Genomic DNA, 18,584 nt, shown 5'->3' with positions numbered 1-18,584 from the left:
TTAAGTAAAATTAATCAAATAAAAACTGGAGAGATATAGTTCAGCTCTCCTTGCCTTTTATTAAAAGACTATGCTACTTGATTTTTGTGACAGCTACAATTGACCCTGGAGTTCTCTCAGAAGTGCTGCTAATTCTTCTTTGAAGCTGTTTCTTCTCTGAACTGTTGGAGCCCTCCCACAACAAGACGTAACATTTTCCTCTGTAAGCTTTTTGTTGACAACGTGAAAGGAGCAAACAAACAGGTTTTTTGGTGATCCAGATTTAGATTCTACAGCCATGTTTATTTTGATTCCTTGCCTATCGGTATTCGTGGAAACTGAACCACTGATCACAGGACCAATTCCTTTTTACTTTGGGTCCTTTAACATCTACTGGCAAGTAGACCTGTTTTTATTTGATCAGGAGTCAGAATCTGTCATATTTTAAGACTGGACCAAAAAGAGGGATCAGTTTTATAATAAATTGAAGCAGAGTGTAATACAACATTCTCAGATAATATTTAACAATTTAATTAAATTCTACTTGAGAACAGAGCATGTTTATGACAAATTAGTTCATCATTTAACAGAAAAATCCTAATGTATAACAAAAACAGTTAAACATAGTGGTTACAAAATGGTTAATTTAGAGGGACAAAAGAGAAAGAAAAAAATCTAAATTTGTACATATGAAATGAGAGTATATTTTGGTTAGGAATCAAATTGACCTGAAGCCAGATGGGTGTGTTTTCCTTCCAGCTGCTGTATGGTCATTTGTAGCACAGAGAAGATGGTGTCGTCTGTGGATCAATCTGAACGGTAGACAAACTGCAGCAGATATATTGTGGGTAAGAGTTTTAACACAATGTTTTAAATCACGCTCTGAAAGCACTTCATCACATCAAGTCAAAAGTTATTGATAAACTTTATTGCAGCATTTTTAGACACTTTAAGAATAGTGGCTTCCTTCAAATGATGTAATAATTATGACTAATTAAATATTATATTATTTTTTAAATTTCCCCACCTGAGGGAGGAAAGAGTTAACAAATAAGTTTATTTTCATCAATCGTTTATAATTGCTTTATCTGGGCCAAAACAACACATACCAAGTAAAAACAATTGGGATTTACATAGTAAATACCACAGCGAACTCAGTTATTTAACAGCAAACCAGCTACAATAGACAAACACTGATAACTGAAGTACATAAATGTTCATTAGAGGGTTTTAATGTAGGGATATTTAAATATTTATGTAGTCTTTTACTGAAGTGACATTTAATCACTGGGTCAGAGGCTGCTGGGAGATTGTCATTGGAACCTGGGTACTGATTGTGATCCTTTGCCTTGTTTGACACCGAATCATCCCTATGATGGCTCTCCTGAACCTGCAGGAAAACATCTTTTAAAAGTCTGAAACACGGCATTAAATATAGCTTGTGTATGGCCAAAGAAGTCAAGAAAATACTCACTTTTTGTTGGCAATGACATATATGCAGGGGTTGTAAAACGTTGAGGACTTTGCAAAGAGGGGAGCAATGATGGCCATGGGAGCAGGAATGGTCTTCGGGTCACCAAAAGATGCCCAGAGACACACCATGGAGTAGGGAGACCAGGCAACCAGAAACATGATGATCATTATAATAGACATCTATCAGTAAAAAAACACAGACAATTTGTTAAAATTACCATATCAAAGAGGACTACAATCTTAACCTGGACACTGATTTGATTTTTATGTGAATAAATGCATGTATTCACCAATTCAAACATTCAGATGCCATAACTTGTCCTTTTATAAAGGTTGTGGTTAAAATCACTCTTAGCGACACATTTATTTATTTTATTTTTTTGCCAAAAAACATACCTGACTTCAAAACATAATAATAATAAGTAAAAAAAACTTGCTAGTAGAGGAAACAGTTTACTAGGAGGAAGAAGTGTCAGGATCTGGGATTGCTTGCTGGAGTTGCTCAGTGTCTATACACTTAATTATACACTTGATTAAAAAAATAACAACTTGCTACAACATTATTAAATAATTTAGGGTTTGCTGTATTTAATTCACAAGTTCATGACAGTGAACCAGGAAACCTCTATCAGTTTATGATCTGATTCCATTTATCCATTCATGGTCTTCTACTTATTAAGGCACATGTTTCAGCAGAGAAACACAGACATCCCTCTTGCCAGCAGCACTCCTGCTTTGCCCTGCCCTAAGGTATGTAAAGTCCCTCCAGTGTGTTCTAGGTCTGCTGTGGTGTCTCCTGCAATGGGACGTGTGAAATCTCCATAAGGAGAGTTTCCAGAGGCCTCCTGATCAGATTTCTAAACCACCTCAGTGAAACTTATGTCAGGTGATTGTGTCTAGGATCTGTTCCCCTTGGTCTTTTCCTCATCTTGTGACAACAGGTGAGGGCTGGAATGTAGCTGAATTTTAGCCCAGTGTCTTCCACAGCAGGACAGACCAAAACAAAACCCTAACCATTGTGGATGAATCACTGACCCATTCATCCAACCTCTGCTGCATCACCAATGGGAAAATTTACCCAGATACTCTATTTCTCCATATGATGCACTGACTTTCTTGTTGATAACCATGGATTCAGACTCAAACAAGTTGACATTCATCAGGCTTGCTTCTCCCTCCCAAGTGCATGCTTAAATTAACTGGCTTGAAGAAGCTAACAAAAAATAAGATATAGGCACTTCAGTCCCCTTTAGTTGGTTTGGGATGAACTAACCAGAAAAAATAAAAGGAAAATGTCCGACAGTCTAAAATAATTCTGGTCAATAGTGATTCATTACCATCCCATTTGCTGTTAATTGTCCACTCCCTCATTTTCTTGAAAGATTAAAAGAACAACCTTTGACTCTTAGTGTCCATTATGCTTATTTAAAACAGTCCGTTGGAATGTTTGTACCCTAAAAGCAAAACTATATGTTGGTTTTTACCTTGGTGACATCCATCTGGTCAGACCAGTCGATGTTGATACTGTCGAGGCAGTTGCTGGCTTTGTACCTCCTCACGGTAACTGACACATTGTAGTAGGAGTAAAACATGACAGACAGAGGAACCACAAAGTTCACAGCGATCACCGCCATCGTGTAGGAGATGAAAGAGCTGTGGAGGAAGAGCAGAGGTCTTGGCCAGACAGTAAAAAATGTCTAACAAGTGACATAAGGTGAAATCTAATTAAACAATGAGAAATATCTATGGCTGAAACTCACGCATCATTCTTTCTCCAATTGATGGTGCACGTTGCTCCAGTGGGGTCAGGGGCATAACTTGCCCAGCCTACAATAGGCATGGAGGACCAGAACACAGCGTTCAGCCAAGCACCCAGAATAAGGATGTTGTAAGATCTACCAGACATTTTCTGACCTTTAGAGACAAAATCAAAGAACATCAACAACAGTGAGGGTAAAGAATATCTTATCATAATGTTTTTTTATTGATTTCAAGTGTTGCTGAAACTGAATAAAAAGGACTTTTTGTTTGAACTAATCATTTTGACACATAATATCCACTATATTATAATATTATACTAGTTATCATGACAACTTCCGGTCTGACATTTTTATATGTAAGCAAACGGTCCCCTAAAGGGCAAATGTGGTTAAAGATGGTGATAAAATAATAGTAATATTGTCATACCAGTCCATTCATCTTTCCAACATTGGGAAATGACCTGAAGAAATGGACTGTGATTGCATATTTATCTGCCTTGTTAACTCCACTGCTACAGACAAAAACAGAGTTGAAAACTGAACTTAATTTGGTATTGATCTCTATGACTTTAAATTTCTGTAAGTTGTGATTGTCAGTTGACGGTAGAGAATGCAGTCAGAATCAGGAAAGACTGACATGTCATGCTACATTACCTAAGATCATACCTGATTTGCTCTCACCAGCAATCTTAATTCTTTTTAGAAGTTGAATTTTCTTCTTTGGTGGTCAGTTATAGCCCAAGCAGTTGAGTGAGGTATTTTTACCCTCTTTGGCCTTTAGCCTTGAAATAAAACAAACACATGGCCTGCATGGCTTTTTATGGTCGCTATAAATTTAGATTTAGATGATTTTTTATAGGTGGGCTGTACGGTGGCGCAGTTGGTAGCACTGTTGTCTTGCAGCAAGAAGGTCCTGGGTTCGATTCCCAGCCAGGGGTCTTTCTGCATGGAGTTTGCATGTTCTCCCTGTGCATGTGTGGGTTCTCACTGGGTACTCTGGCTTCCTCCCACAGTCCAAGACATGCCTGTTAGGTTAATTGGTCACTCTAAATTGCCCTTAGGTGTATGAATGTGTGTGTGCATGGTTGTATGTGTGTTGCCCTGCAATGGACTGGCAATCTGTCCTGGGTGTACCCAGCCTCTCGCCCATAGACTCCTGGAGATAGACACCAGCTTCCCTGTGACCCACTATGGAATAAGCGGTAGAAAATGACTGACTGATGGATTTTTTATATGTTTGCAACCAACCACTAATCGCAGGAATAATCATCTCTAACACACACCAGTTGAAGATACACGTTACGCTTCGTCTGATTGAAGGTGCAGCAGCACACAACACAAAAAGTAGCATGTTTGGACATGTCAAACATTTGACGGGGCACATTTATGGATCAGCAAATCCTCTTACTGACTGCAGTTTTAGACTTTGTATATTTTGTTGCTTTTAAGGCACATTTAGGTAATATGTTTGGTTATCCAGTCAAAATAAACTCATAAAGTACCCCATGAAAACTATTTATACCCTTTGAACTTTTTTACGTTTTCTTTAGTTATAAACCCAAACCTCAATGTGTTTTATTTTGTGATTGGCAAACACAAAGTGGGCCACAACTGGAAGTGGATGGATGCTTTTACAAGCAAAAATATAAAAAGCATGACAAATGTTTATTCTGCGCCATTTACTCTACTAACCTGAATGAAAACCATTGCAACCAGCCCCCTTCAGAAGTCCCCTAATCACTATACAGTTCTTCTTTGTGTTATCTAATCTCTTTATAAATCCATCTGTTCTGTGAACATTAGTGAACAAACAGCATCTTGAAGAGCATTGAATAAAAGCAGAATGAGCAGGGAAAGGTTTTGGAGTATTTACAAAAACATTTTTTTAAACTATTCAATCCAACCTCAGAGAATGGCACAACTGCAAACCTACCAAGACACAGCAATCAATTTAAACTGACAAGCCAGGAAAGGAGAGCATTGACCAGAAAAGCAGCCAAGAGGCCCATGGTGAATGGAGGAGCTACAAAGACTGACAGCTCAGGTGGGAGAATCCTTTGACTGGACAACTATTAGTCGTGGACTCCAAAAATCTAAGTTTCATGATAGAATGTTAAAAAGAAAAAAACATTGTTGGAAGGAAACCACGGAAAGTCCTTTTTTTCTGTTTTCCACAAGCCATTTTGGGGACACAGAAAACATGGAAGCTGTGTAAAGCTTGTAGAGACAGACCCCAAAGTTCTTGTAGCTGGGATTACAGCAAACAGGTATGTACTCTGGAAGGCTGAATACCAATGCTTACCACACTTTTCAGACATTTATTGGTAAAAAAAAATTAAAGAACATTTCTGCACTGCCACAAACAAGAAAGTTTATGCTGTAAAGTGACAAAAAGTTTGTTAAATAATCAGGAATACTTTGCAAGGCTCTGCATGTCAGTCTTTAAGTGGGGCATGTTTGGCTTCTATGTAACATTAACTGAATTTGCTACTGGCCTCACCTGATATGTTTAATAGCTTTTTTCTTAATTCAAGAGCCACCTGAATGTCCAAAAGCTTTGTAACGGACACCGTACGGCTCCTAAATGCCAAGCAACACACGCAAAGTAAGCTGCCCCTAAATGTAGTGTGGAACGGTGGAGACTTTCTTACTTTTGTAATGACGTTTTAGTTGTATCATAATAGAATTTTGCCCTTCAAATGATATAATTTATCCGTTTTAATATCATTTTTGTTGTGTTTGGATACTGAAAAATTTGATTTCTTCCTTCTATATGGCTCAAATTAAGGTAAGTTTATTAAAACTTGAAAAGTGGACTCGTACTGATGTCTGGCTTGCAGATGGTGAGATAGCGATCGATTGCGACCACAGTCAGTAGGCCTATGCTGGCCATGCCGAAGAAGATGTTGAGGGCTGCATAGATCTAAAAACAGAAACAAAAACAAAACTGTTTAAATAAATTAAGTTGGTGTCAAGCCCAAAGTTCAAATTTGGATTTTCTACATTTATGCATATAACTACATGTTACTGAATACGCATCACTAAAGAATACATAGGCATGTTTATTAATCATCCGGCACAGACAATACAGACTGAAATTAGTTTTCAGTTCTCCATAAGGGACAATGTGTTACTTAAAGAAACAGAATATAGTTTTGGCAAAGTCTGTACACAAACAAAGATAATCTAGAGAAAAAAAAGTTCAAACATGTGACTTGAGCTGACCAGCTTAGGTGAAAGTCTGCTCACTGTTTAGAGTCCTGGCAGCTTTGAATGGACCCCTGTTTAATCATTATGATTGCACATGAAGACATTCAGAGCAAATTAATATTTTCATTCCTGTCCAAAAATACCTGAAAGAAAAAAAAACAAAAAAAACAAAGAGAAACTTGGAAAGAATACCTGAAAATCCGGATCTCTATTAAAAAAGACCACTTAAAAAGCCAGAAAAGCCAGCATATAGAAAGGAAAATAGAGCAAACCGAGGATAAGAATTCTGTGCGGGTCTCTCCTCACCTGACAGCCTGTATAACCGAACTTCCAGTTTCCATGAATGTCTGAGGCAGCAGACATGGGATAACCAATGCCGGCCACTCCAATGTCAGTGAAGGCCAGGTTGATGATAATGAAGTTAGTGGCAGTGCGGAGCTCTCTGAACTTCACGAACATCAGCAGAACTATGATGTTACTGGCCAAACTGATGATGCCTGAGAGCAGAGGAGGTGCCAAGGATTTAACTACAGTGTTAACTTTATAATGCCAAATATATCATTATGTTTTCCTGAGACCTCAACTCCTTTCACAAAGTTAGTGATTTCCTCAAAAAAAATGTACTGAATAAATATGTTGCTGAATATATTTTACACTAACTCTGTATAAATGCAAAATGCTCCTCATGTGTGCCATGTGTTTTTATAAAGTATGTAATTTATCTTTATGGTTATGATAATTACATGGTTGCAAAAGCCTAATGCATTAATTAGGTTGAAATCTAAACAGTTCAAAAAATGTTTTTTGCTTTTTTCCATGAAGAGCATTCCAGTTTTAAAAATAAGATTTTCGGACAATTATTTATAGGATCAGGCTTAAAATTGTTAACAGAAGAGTTGGTAATACTAAAGGAAATGTATTCATATGAACCAATCAAATTTCTCCTTTAAACCGAAGGTTTCCATAAAATTTTCCAACATTCCTTGTTGTGAATAGGCCAGGAATGCTCACAGGCTGTAGCCTCCTTTTCCTCAGCCAACTCTTCATAAAGTTTGCAAAATCTCAGACTACTTTTGTCTCCACTTCTGCGCACACATCAATACAGTGACATGCAAACATACACACACACACCCAGTCATTACCATTCCACACTACAGTTAGGGACAACATGCATATGTAGACACAGGCACAACTGCAGAGTTACACAAGGAAGCATGCAGCAGCTAAGAAACTGCTTTTACATAACCTCCCTCTTTTGTCAGGCACATTTGCTCCAACACAGTAAGGCAACCACACCTGCATTACAGTTTGCCCATGCAATCAAAACCAACTTAAGAAAAAAAGAATGTAAGAAGCCACTGAACAAAATGTGGTATTGAAGGCATCATTTGCTGCTCTAAAATCCCTGCTGGACTTCTTTACATTGATGCTGCCATCAGAAGTGGACATGGGTTTTCCCAAGTACCCCATGCCATAACAGAGCCTGGCTGCAGGGACTTGTCAACAACAAGCTGGTTAGCCACAAGGTTAACGTAAAGGGGGTTTTTTTCAGCTCAGTAAAGTTCAAAGTGACATATTTGAGCTCCATATTATAAAGCTTGACAAATGTTTTCTAAAGTAGTCCTTTCGCTATGAATTATGGTTTTTGAGGCATTGCCATGCAGGTTTCCTTCAGATTTTTATTTCAAATTACCAACTTTTTCAAACATTTCTTTTTTTTTTTTTTTTACACCGTGTCCTGTCAGAGTATCGCTCAGAATTGTTGTCAAGTGCCAAGAAAATTGCCCAACAGATTTACTTTCACAAGCAGAGCATCACAGCGAATGCTTTAAAGCTCTGCTTGATATTTATAGAAGAAACTTTATTATAAACTTCTTTGGGAATATTTCAATTGTTACGGACATGGAGACTGAAATGAAAAGGAAAAAAGAAGCTCAAAAAAGAGAGAGATGGGGAAAAAGGGGAGAAAAGGAGGAAAGAGTGGAGGAGAGAAAGAAGGATGAAGAGAATACAAGATTACACCCTGCTTGCTTATACACCTGCAGCTGTTTTTTTTTTTTTTAACAAAATAGTACTCGGTATTTCTGAATGTAAAATGTACTTAGTGAGAGGTGCAGCCCAATATAGAACATCTGTGTATCTGTCAACACCTGAAGCTCAACACCTGTAAGTATGGGTGTGGACGCGCTTTTGTATACAAGGTTTCTCCACAAAAATATGCAATAGCGAGTGTGAGGACCCACAGGCCTGCCCCATGGTCCCTGGACGGACACTGAGGAGATCCGAACCACAGACATCTAAAGGCCCCACAAAGCTCAGGAACCCCAGGAGAACCACCGCCGGGACTACCGCAACCCCCCCAGAGAAGAGCAGTGGAGAATCCCAGGGGAACCACCCAGCAGCGACACTGCAGAAGCCCCAGGGAGCCGCAGCAACGAGCCCACAGGCCCCGCCGGCAGCCGTTCACGCCCGAGCAGATCCAGCCATGGACCCAGAGGCCCAAGACCCCGGGACACACCACCCCCCAAGCAGAGGCCCGACAGCCCAGGGGGCCAAGCCCCGGCAAGCAGCCACCGTGAGTGAGCCAGCCCACACCAAAGCACCCGGCCCCGGACATCGAGAACCACAAGTACACCAGCGGGCAGAGACTCCAACCACCGGCATTTAAGTACAAAGTAATGTTCTTTCATTGGGTTTTATCATCTGTAAGTTCTATATTAATGTAGCAAGACAATGGAAAGGTTGACTTTCAATACAGCAGTGTGATAAATTATTCTTATGCTTTTGGTCACACAGCACAGGTCTGGTAATCATATTGTAAGCAGATCTACATGTCAAAAAGCAGTGAAATTGACATTTAATTCTTTTAACAAATTTTTATTTGTTTAGATGTGGTATTTCAGAGATAAAGGATGTAAATTAAATATAAATCTGTGTAAGAATCCTTTTACACTTTAGAGATTTATTTCTTAAAATCTTTTTTAAGCATAATAAGGAATGAAATTAGCTAGATAGTCAAAGTTTTTTCATACTCCATACTGATAATTGTAAATTCAATCCTTTTCCAGAGATTTCTAGACTGTGTAGGAAACCTGGCCATCTGAAGAGTTGGATATCATGTTCAGCTTAGGTCTGCTCTCTCTTCATTACTTGAAAGGTTTATTGATATTCCACACTGTAGAGAGATAAATTTGCAAATGCTTTGTTTTTTATCTGTTTATTAATTTTCTCATAAATTTATTAAACTGGAGAATCAGAATTGCCTCTTAAACACTCTTACTTGCATGTATACTGCTTTTGGACAATTTCAGGACAAAAAAAAAAACTTTTCCATTTCTAAAAATAAATCTCAGACATGGCTTTATCTTGTGTGGAAATAAATAGAGGTCCAAATTAACTTTGCCTTTGTTTTCCCATGACATAACTGCTCTCCTGATTTGTTGTTGTGGAACCGGCATCTGTTCTCAAATTCACACTAACTCAGAGTTATAGATATAACTCAAGCACTCAACATTTTCACAAGCAAATGCAATTGTTTTACAGCTTTTTTTTTTTTCTAATCAATCTCGCACTGTAAACAGTCATAGTGGGGATGGTTTGGGTTGGAGGTGCAGGACCAAAGCTCAAGCAGGAGGATGGGAGTTGCTTGGTGAGTAGAAGAATCTTTAATTGTGACTTACGGAGAACACGGAACTCAGGCAGGAAAACAGTGACAAAGAAACGGGGATGTAAGCAGAGGATGAACAATGAAAACCAATGGTGTACATACTGAGGTAGGGAGGAGAAAGAGCCAACGAACAAGGGGGGTTAATCAGAAAGGATCGGGAGCAGCTGGTGGGAGATACATGACAATTGAAGGAAAGTGACTAATTAACACAAATGAGCAGGGAAAACACATTCAGAAAAACAAGGAGCTAATGAACATAAACATGGAATAACCAGACATATAAGGAAATACAAACTACAACATCTAAACACCAGAATCCAAGAAAGGAATCTAAACACAAGGATAGAATGATGAATGAATGAAACATGTACTAGAATAACAGCAACTGAAGAATGTAGGGAAAACAGACTAAGAACTCGAACCCAGACCCATCACAGGCAGATCATGACATAAACATGATCAGACATGGTCGTAAAATCTCTCCGAACCTTTAAAGACAGATAGAATATATATAGAGAGATAAAGGCTTAATGGAAAGATCAAACTGATTGCAGACACCATATATAGTGTTTAATATGTGTATTGTCTCTGTTTCTGCCAGCTGTGCAGTCTTTCTCCAGTTATATCTATGCAATCCCTCAGATGATGTTCCCTTTCTTACCTGCAGTTATGAGATATCCAGCCACAATGTTGTGCTCCGTTTGGCTGAAAGCACTTTTTCCTCCGTAGGGTGCAACATCACCAGAATTGTTTACCACCGAGTCCATCCCCATCTTCTAACGTGTTTTTAAAAAATCAAGACCAGAAGTAAGACCAGTGTGATGAGAAGAACAGTGGAAACTGTGCAGATCCTGTTTGAACAGAATAAAGATCCAGAGAGCTGGTGTTGGGAAACTAAAGCCTGTTTCTCAGTGGATTATTACATTCCAGCTCTGTTCTATGGGAGCCAGCAGTTTGTACAAAAGTAAGGATTACTGCTCATGTGGACTGAAATCTGGGTTCTGCCTTTCACATTTCAACAGAAAAATAGCATTTTAGTTGTGTTACATTTCAAAACTTCACAAGGCATACTTTAACAATACCTGAGATTATTTTACCTTAGTCAAAGAGTATAAAGATGTTCTCCCACACATAGTTTTCAACACAAAATGAAATAGCATGACTACAGACTAGAAATTCTGAGTTTGGATGAGGCTGTGTTTCATATATTTCATATCCATTTCATCACTTTGGAAGCCGAATGTCTCACCTTTAATATATCAGAAGTGATGTCATGGGGTGAATAATTTGAAGGACATGTACAGCCATAATTTGGTAATGCAAGGTGTTTAAAGGATTTCTGAATTTCTTCTTGAACATCTACCAATATGGTGTGTAGTTTTTTTACTGCAAAATATGCCAAATCACTGTGTTGTAAAAAAACATAGCAAACAATGGCATGTTCTCGAAAGACACCGTACTCTAGGGAAAGTGGGAGTGATTTGTCCAAATGATGTACACTTTTTCCCAACGTTGTAATTAAAAGGGTGTATTAAACAAGCATTCACTTACATTAATTATTTTCTTTTCTGTTCGTGCACTGGCCAAGAAGATGCTCCGGTAAGAGGATCAGCCGTGGTGTGTTCCCCTATGTTGCCAGTTGTGATTTTATGATGTGGAAGATATGGCTCACTGACCTGTGCAGCATGGCCTTTTGTATGTCACATGCAATCTGTGAGCTCCACCCCAAACAAATTTTTTCTATTGCTTATTTGCATGTCTTTTCTTTTCACCATGGAACAGGCAACCTCCATTTGTTGTTCACAATCTAAGAACTATAAAAAGTATTGAGCTATGCCCCTAACCAGCTATTTACCAAAGCTGGTTAGGGGCATTAAAGTCGGTATCTCTTCACAGTTTTAGATTCGCCACAATATTAAAGTGCTACTTCAGTGTTATTTTTAAAGAAATCTGGATTTCATTTTTATCATCTTTAATTTAAAATCTCAAATGCTTAGACCTGTCAAAAGTAGGTGTCCTGCACTGAACAGAGATTCTTTAAAACACATTTTGAGATTTATAAATGTATTCTGTATATTTACAATACCTTTAGCAAAACCTCAGATTGAGACAACCAAGAAAGGCATAGCTTTCTGAGTGATCAATTGTGAACAGAATTATTCTATACCAGTAACAGATTATTCAGTACATCTTTTATTGGTTGCAAACTACCAATACCCACAAAAATTTGTCTATTAAGAGAAAAAGAAGGGATCGACCCTATAGATGGCTCTTTCCTTTTTCCAGCATATCTGGTCTATAAATAGATGGATGAGCAAGTTTGATGTTGAAGAACTTGATAGTCTTTTACAGAATCCGGATCTTAACTTGATAGATGATATTTTAAAAGGAAAAAAGTTTAATATATTGAAATAGAAAATATTTCTGTATTTCCTTTAATTAATGAAAGGTATTTACATGTTTGTGTTCTTCGCTCTCTCCTTGCTCAAGAATTGATGCAGCTTTTATGGTAGCGTAGTCCTGATAAAATAAAAGCCATCCTCCAAGACAGCAGGTGGCGCTGTGTGCAGTCTTCCGCTTGTAATGTGTTAGGTAAGACCAGACGAACATTTCCTGTCTACATTGACCCATCAGCTTTTCTGTCTTACGGACATTGATCTGACATCGTGTGAAATAAAAAATAAAAAATGTCGGGGTTGTTGAGGACCGTCGCCAGCCGCGCCGCTCCCGTCCTGCGGGGACACACTGTGACCCAGACGGCGAATTTGTACACCAAACCGGCGAAGGAGAAGATCGGCACCATTGTGAGTGTCGGAGCTAACAGCTAGCCGCTATAAGCTATAAGCTATCTGTCGACTGTCCTTTTGGAGGTCATAGTCTGTTCTCGCTCACGTTGCAGATTATTACATTAAAACACGGGGAGTTGCTTTGTAACAAAGTGTGGATTCACACATTCTTATTGTTTAAAGGAAATATTGATTTGATTTTTCCATCTTTTCTTAATTCGGTCTAAAGTATTTTCAGAGATCTGCGAATTTTCCCTTTCAGATCAGAAATAACTTCCTGAGAACTGTTCCGAATATTTTTAGTCCCGCTCCTGACAATTTAGTATGACTATTAACACGCTTGATGTGATATTCTTTTTAAGATGATCCAATTTAAACGGCTCGCTTTGTTTAAAGCTGTAATCACTACGTGATTAGCATACATAATTTCATGTAAAAACATTTTTTTTTTTATGAGATGCAATTTTAATAAAATTTACTTCTAGTCATTTAAAATGTCAGACTGCTTCTGAAGGTCAAAGTGATCCTCCTGAATCATCCTTAGAGGACTTCTTAAAGTCAAAGTTAAATAAACCCTAAAACATTATTAATTCATCTTTAATCTATCTTTATAAAAACAGTTTTTAGAAAGGGCAGTTTTTAGAAACGGACTGTTTTTTGCAATGCTGGGTGAAATTGAATGAATTGTCTCTGTTTAAGACTCCAGCATGCTCAGTGGAGCTGATCCCAGTGTTCAGTTAGATTCCATTGGTTCAGTTGTGGACCGTTTACCAGTATCAAGGTTCTAAAACAATATGGTTTTAAAACTACTGAGGTTTTCCACCATACTATTCCCACAGTCAGTTTAAAGTCCTTCTAATGGGTTGCCACAGGTAATGCCAGAGTGACCAAGGTTTCTTTTGATTGTATGGAGCGTAGAGTAAAGCAGCACTGCCCCTACCCTTGCTGTTGATGTGCACTGCTGATCAACTGGCTGAAAGAAAACTATAATTGTGTAAAACTATTAAAAGCAGAACAGCAAAAAGGTCAAATATTTTGCACAATAAGCACTTGCAAACTACTTCCAAATCTTTGTTCAAAAGCCTATGTATCAAAATAGTAACAAATGGTTATATGTTCTAATATATGTTTCACGGTTTTAAATTAATATCATGAAACAATGGTATTTTTATCAGTCAGTCATTTTCTACCGCTTATTCCATAGTGGGTCACGGGGAAGCTGGTGCCTATCTCCAGCAGTCTCTGGGTGAGAGGCTGGGTCCCCCCTTTGACAGGTCGCCAGTCCATCGCAGAGCAACACACAAACAACCATGTACACACTCATTCATACACCTAAGGGCAATTTAGAGAGACCAATTAACCTAACAGGCATGTCTTTGGACTGTGGGAGGAAGCCGGAGTACCTGGTGAGAACCCACGCATGCACGGGGAGAACATGCAAACTCCATGCAGAAAGACCCTCGGTCTGGAATCGAACCCAGGACCTTCTTGCTGCAAGGCAACAGTGCTACCAACTGCGCCACCGTGCAGCCCTGGTATTTTTATTCATGATTATAATACAGTTAGAATTTCCTGCTACCTAGACCAGACATTGATTTAATCTGTGTCAAGTTGTCTCCACCTCAGCACAGAATATTTTCACTAATATGTTCATTAACATGACTCTAAATCAGTTTGTTACCAAATGCTTTAAATAGAAGGTTAAACCTCCTCATGTTCAGTTCCACAGTATCAGAATGGGCCCCCACAGCAGCCTGCAGTCACATTAATCCTCAGAAACAAATATAGGTCCTTCTCAAAATATTAGCATATTGTGATAAAGTTCATTATTTTCCATAATGTAATGATGAAAATTTAACATTCATATATTTTAGATTCATTGAACACTAACTGAAATATTTCAGGTCTTTTATTGTCTTAATACGGATGATTTTGGCATACAGCTCATGAAAACCCAAAATTCCTATCTCACAAAATTAGCATATTTCATCCGACAAATAAAATAAAAGTGTTTTTAATACAAAAAACGTCAACCTTCAAATAATCATGTACAGTTATGCACTCAATACTTGGTCGGGAATCCTTTTGCAGAAATGACTGCTTCAATGCGGCGTGGCATGGAGGCAATCAACCTGTGGCACTGCTGAGGTCTTATGGAGGCCCAGGATGCTTCGATAGCGGCCTTTAGCTCATCCAGAGTGTTGGGTCTTGAGTCTCTCAACGTTCTCTTCACAATATCCCACAGATTCTCTATGGGGTTCAGGTCAGGAGAGTTGGCAGGCCAATTGAGCACAGTGATACCATGGTCAGTAAACCATTTACCAGTGGTTTTGGCACTGTGAGCAGGTGCCAGGTCGTGCTGAAAAATGAAATCTTCATCTCCATAAAGCTTTTCAGCAGATGGAAGCATGAAGTGCTCCAAAATCTCCTGATAGCTAGCTGCATTGACCCTGCCCTTGATAAAACACAGTGGACCAACACCAGCAGCTGACACGGCACCCCAGACCATCACTGACTGTGGGTACTTGACACTGGACTTCTGGCATTTTGGCATTTCCTTCTCCCCAGTCTTCCTCCAGACTCTGGCACCTTGATTTCTGAATGACATGCAGAATTTGCTTTCATCCGAAAAAAGTACTTTGGACCACTGAGCAACAGTCCAGTGCTGCTTCTCTGTAGCCCAGGTCAGGCGCTTCTGCCGCTGTTTCTGGTTCAAAAGTGGCTTGACCTGGGGAATGCGGCACCTGTAGCCCATTTCCTGCACACGCCTGTGCACGGTGGCTCTGGATGTTTCTACTCCAGACTCAGTCCACTGCTTCCGCAGGTCCCCCAAGGTCTGAAATCGGCCCTTCTCCACAATCTTCCTCAGGGTCCGGTCACCTCTTCTCGTTGTGCAGCGTTTTCTGCCACACTTTTTCCTTCCCACAGACTTCCCACTGAGGTGCCTTGATACAGCACTCTGGGAACAGCCTATTTGTTCAGAAATGTCTTTCTGTGTCTTACCCTCTTGCTTGAGGGTGTCAATAGTGGCCTTCTGGACAGCAGTCAGGTCGGCAGTCTTACCCATGATTGGGGTTTTGAGTGATGAACCAGGCTGGGAGTTTTAAAGGCCTCAGGAATCTTTTGCAGGTGTTTAGAGTTAACTTGTTGATTCAGATGATTAGGTTCATAGCTCGTTTAGAGACCCTTTTAATGATATGCTAATTTTGTGAGATAGGAATTTTGGGTTTTCATGAGCTGTATGCCAAAATCATCCGTATTAAGACAATAAAAGACCTGAAATATTTCAGTTAGCGTGCAATGAATCTAAAATATATGAATGTTAAATTTTCATCATGACATTATGGAAAATAATGAACTTTATCACAATATGCTAATATTTTGAGAAGGACCTGTATAACAGCTCCTCAGTAAGCATTGGGGTAGAGCTGGGCCTAATTGAACTCAGTTTCTGAGTAAAAATTCCCCACGCCTATTACATGTGGCCCAGCTGAGCTACTCTTCACTGACCAGCAGATTTCTCTAATAGCCACTTGTTTGAGTTGGAGTGAAAACAGCTAAACTAGGTGTTAATGTTACAGGGATTACATATTTTAAATAGATTTAATAACTACACGAGTTCTAATTATTTAGTTTAGTTTAGAAAGATAATGTTTCCAGAATAGGCATTGACTTAAAAATTATCTCAATATTTTCAGCAATTTACTGCAATGACGAATAAAACATGTTAACAGTTCAACACAGCTTAGTTTGCTATATATATCCCACGGAGCCTCACTAACACAACAGGCCATTTTACCTCCCTAACTATGGTAATATATCTGCTGTCAACCACATACCTCAACATGGTTCTCAGGCTTAAAAACAATCAGCGCCATTGATTTTTATTTCAGTTGCACTGTGTTTGTGGCCATGCACTATGTCCTGTCATTACACTACTGCAAAACACTGTTTATTCCAAGATACATTTTGGGCCAAATAGTGTCTTTGGGTTTTGCAGTGATATCATCACAGTCTGTCTGAAGATAAACAGCAAACTGCTGCTTTGCTCCTTTTTCTTTGGATGATTGTATTTGTTCTTTTATCGGTTGCTTGTTTGTAGACCAGGTTGATATCTTGTCTCCTGCCTGTTAACAGTTTATATTATTATATTATTATATTGTTCTGGTGTCACTCATCAGCTGACTGATTGTTCTGTCTCGCTGTCCTTTGTCTAGGAAACAACAGTTGCGTTGGGCTTGTTCACTGTAGTGATCCTGGGACCATCTGGATGGGTCCTGGCCCACCTGGAGGACTACAAAAAGAAGGAGTAAAGTGGACTCTTTAACTGTCAGATCTGGTGCATCACATCCAGCCTCCGTCTCATCCTGGAACCATCTTAATGTTGCGCTTCAGAGAAGATGTTTTACTTTTGACTCCTCTACCTCTGTGACAGTTCCAATTCCCAGTTACAACTTCACTTAAAACAGTGGCTCTGATACATCAAATATGTTAAAATTGTGTTGTCAATCTTCCCTCATAAGGAGTGTGTTACAGAATAAAATTTTAAACTCAAATGTTTTCGTTTGTGTTTATTTTCTGTCAAGGTTTTACCGTTTTTTTTTTTTTTTTCAAAGATTGTAGAAACTTTAAAGGGCTCTTTGCCCTCCGAAAACCCAATTCTCTGAGACCTCCTGGTTTTCAGAACAGCTTTTGTGAGTGTCTGAAGATCTGGGGGTGGTTGCCCGACTGACTTCGGGCATTTTGTGCTTGAACCCGAACTTGAAATGGCAAAAACTACCAAAACAGCCAATTATCATTTCCAGGGCAGTCAAAGGAGGTCCACGGTTACCTGTTAGTGCTATAACATTTAGAGGAGTCTATGTAAAGCTCCTGCAAAATCCTATTGTAACAAAAGGCGACATCCTGAAGAGGTTACAATTTGCCAAAGAACACACCGACTGACCTAAAGAGAAATTGTTATTTTGGCTGTGCCTATCCTTCATATTTTAAAGCAATTCTTAAGAAGCTTCTCATGTGAAATGGTGAAATAAACCTTTAGAGATCTGGTGAGTGCTTTGTAAAGTTGAGTTTAGTGTTGAGTTCCGGACTGAACTCTTTGAAGACTAACCTCTGTCTGGAGAAATCTGCCCAGGAAATAAGATCTGATATCGAACTCTAACTGTTGTATCAGAAGTAAATCACAACAGTTTAATTAAGTTGATTCCTTGTACTACGAATCAGTTTTTACAGGAAAAAGTCATTGAGATTTTTCTTACCAAAAAAGAAAGGGCTTATGTTCCTTTCAGCTCATCTTGTTAACAAGCGGCAAATCTGGTAGAACAATAAAATATTAAAGAAGATAAAGTAATGAATAGGCCAATATTGTTTTCTTTTGACAATTTTAAAGCTCAAACAAAAGCAGATAAGTCTTCCCCATCTTCTTAATTTAATAGTATTTCTGAATGGGGTCAACAAATAATTACAGCTAAAAGAAAATGGATAAAATTTCAAGAGAGTCTCCATGTCAAAATGCTGCATTGGAATCTCGTACTCGTCGTCTTCCACTTATCTGGGACCGGGTCGCGGGGGCAACAGACTCAGCAGAGACACCCAGACGTCCCTCTCCCCAGACACCTCCTCCAGCTCCTCCGGGGGGAGCCCAAGGGGTTCCCAGGCCAGCCGAAAGACATAGTCCCTCCAGCGTGTCCTGGGCCGTCCCCTGGGCCT

General features: G+C 39.1%; 2 protein-coding genes across 2 annotated transcripts; one reads left to right on the top strand and one right to left on the bottom strand.

Annotated features, from left to right (window-relative positions):
• Positions 1-373: 373 nt before the first annotated feature.
• rrh (retinal pigment epithelium-derived rhodopsin homolog) lies at positions 374-10,949 on the bottom strand. Its single transcript, XM_047345928.1, has 7 exons — positions 10,751-10,949; positions 6,729-6,919; positions 6,036-6,135; positions 3,213-3,366; positions 2,937-3,105; positions 1,454-1,632; positions 374-1,369 (listed from the first exon to the last, which is right to left on the bottom strand). The coding sequence occupies exons 1-7, from the start codon at positions 10,860-10,862 to the stop codon at positions 1,264-1,266; spliced, it is 1,011 nt and encodes a 336-aa protein (XP_047201884.1). The 5' UTR covers positions 10,863-10,949; the 3' UTR covers positions 374-1,263.
• Positions 10,950-12,687: 1,738 nt separating this feature from the next.
• Positions 12,688-17,431, top strand: LOC124855556 (cytochrome c oxidase subunit 8A, mitochondrial). The gene is made up of 2 exons (XM_047345515.1): positions 12,688-12,893; positions 17,093-17,431. Exons 1-2 carry the CDS (start codon positions 12,777-12,779, stop codon positions 17,186-17,188), a joined length of 213 nt encoding a protein of 70 aa, XP_047201471.1. The 5' UTR covers positions 12,688-12,776; the 3' UTR covers positions 17,189-17,431.
• The last annotated feature ends 1,153 nt before the right edge of the window (positions 17,432-18,584 follow it).

Source organism: Girardinichthys multiradiatus, chromosome 19 (genome assembly GCF_021462225.1).
Source record: "Girardinichthys multiradiatus isolate DD_20200921_A chromosome 19, DD_fGirMul_XY1, whole genome shotgun sequence".
In the NCBI taxonomy this organism is placed as follows: domain Eukaryota; kingdom Metazoa; phylum Chordata; class Actinopteri; order Cyprinodontiformes; family Goodeidae; genus Girardinichthys; species Girardinichthys multiradiatus.
The sequence above is the reverse complement of the archived record's forward strand: the minus strand, read 5'-3'. Positions and strand labels throughout refer to the sequence as shown.

Coding starts and splice junctions, on each gene's coding strand:
- rrh (XM_047345928.1), bottom strand. CDS start 10,862: ATGGGGATGGACTCGGTGGTAAACAATTCTGGTGATGTTGCACCCTAC. Junction 3,367..6,035: donor CATCTGCAAGCCAGACATCA/GTACGAGTCCAC, acceptor TTGTCTCTAAAG/GTCAGAAAATGTCTGGTAGA. Junction 1,633..2,936: donor ACCAGATGGATGTCACCAAG/GTAAAAACCAAC, acceptor TTTTACTGATAG/ATGTCTATTATAATGATCAT.
- LOC124855556 (XM_047345515.1), top strand. CDS start 12,777: ATGTCGGGGTTGTTGAGGACCGTCGCCAGCCGCGCCGCTCCCGTCCTG. Junction 12,894..17,092: donor AGGAGAAGATCGGCACCATT/GTGAGTGTCGGA, acceptor TCCTTTGTCTAG/GAAACAACAGTTGCGTTGGG.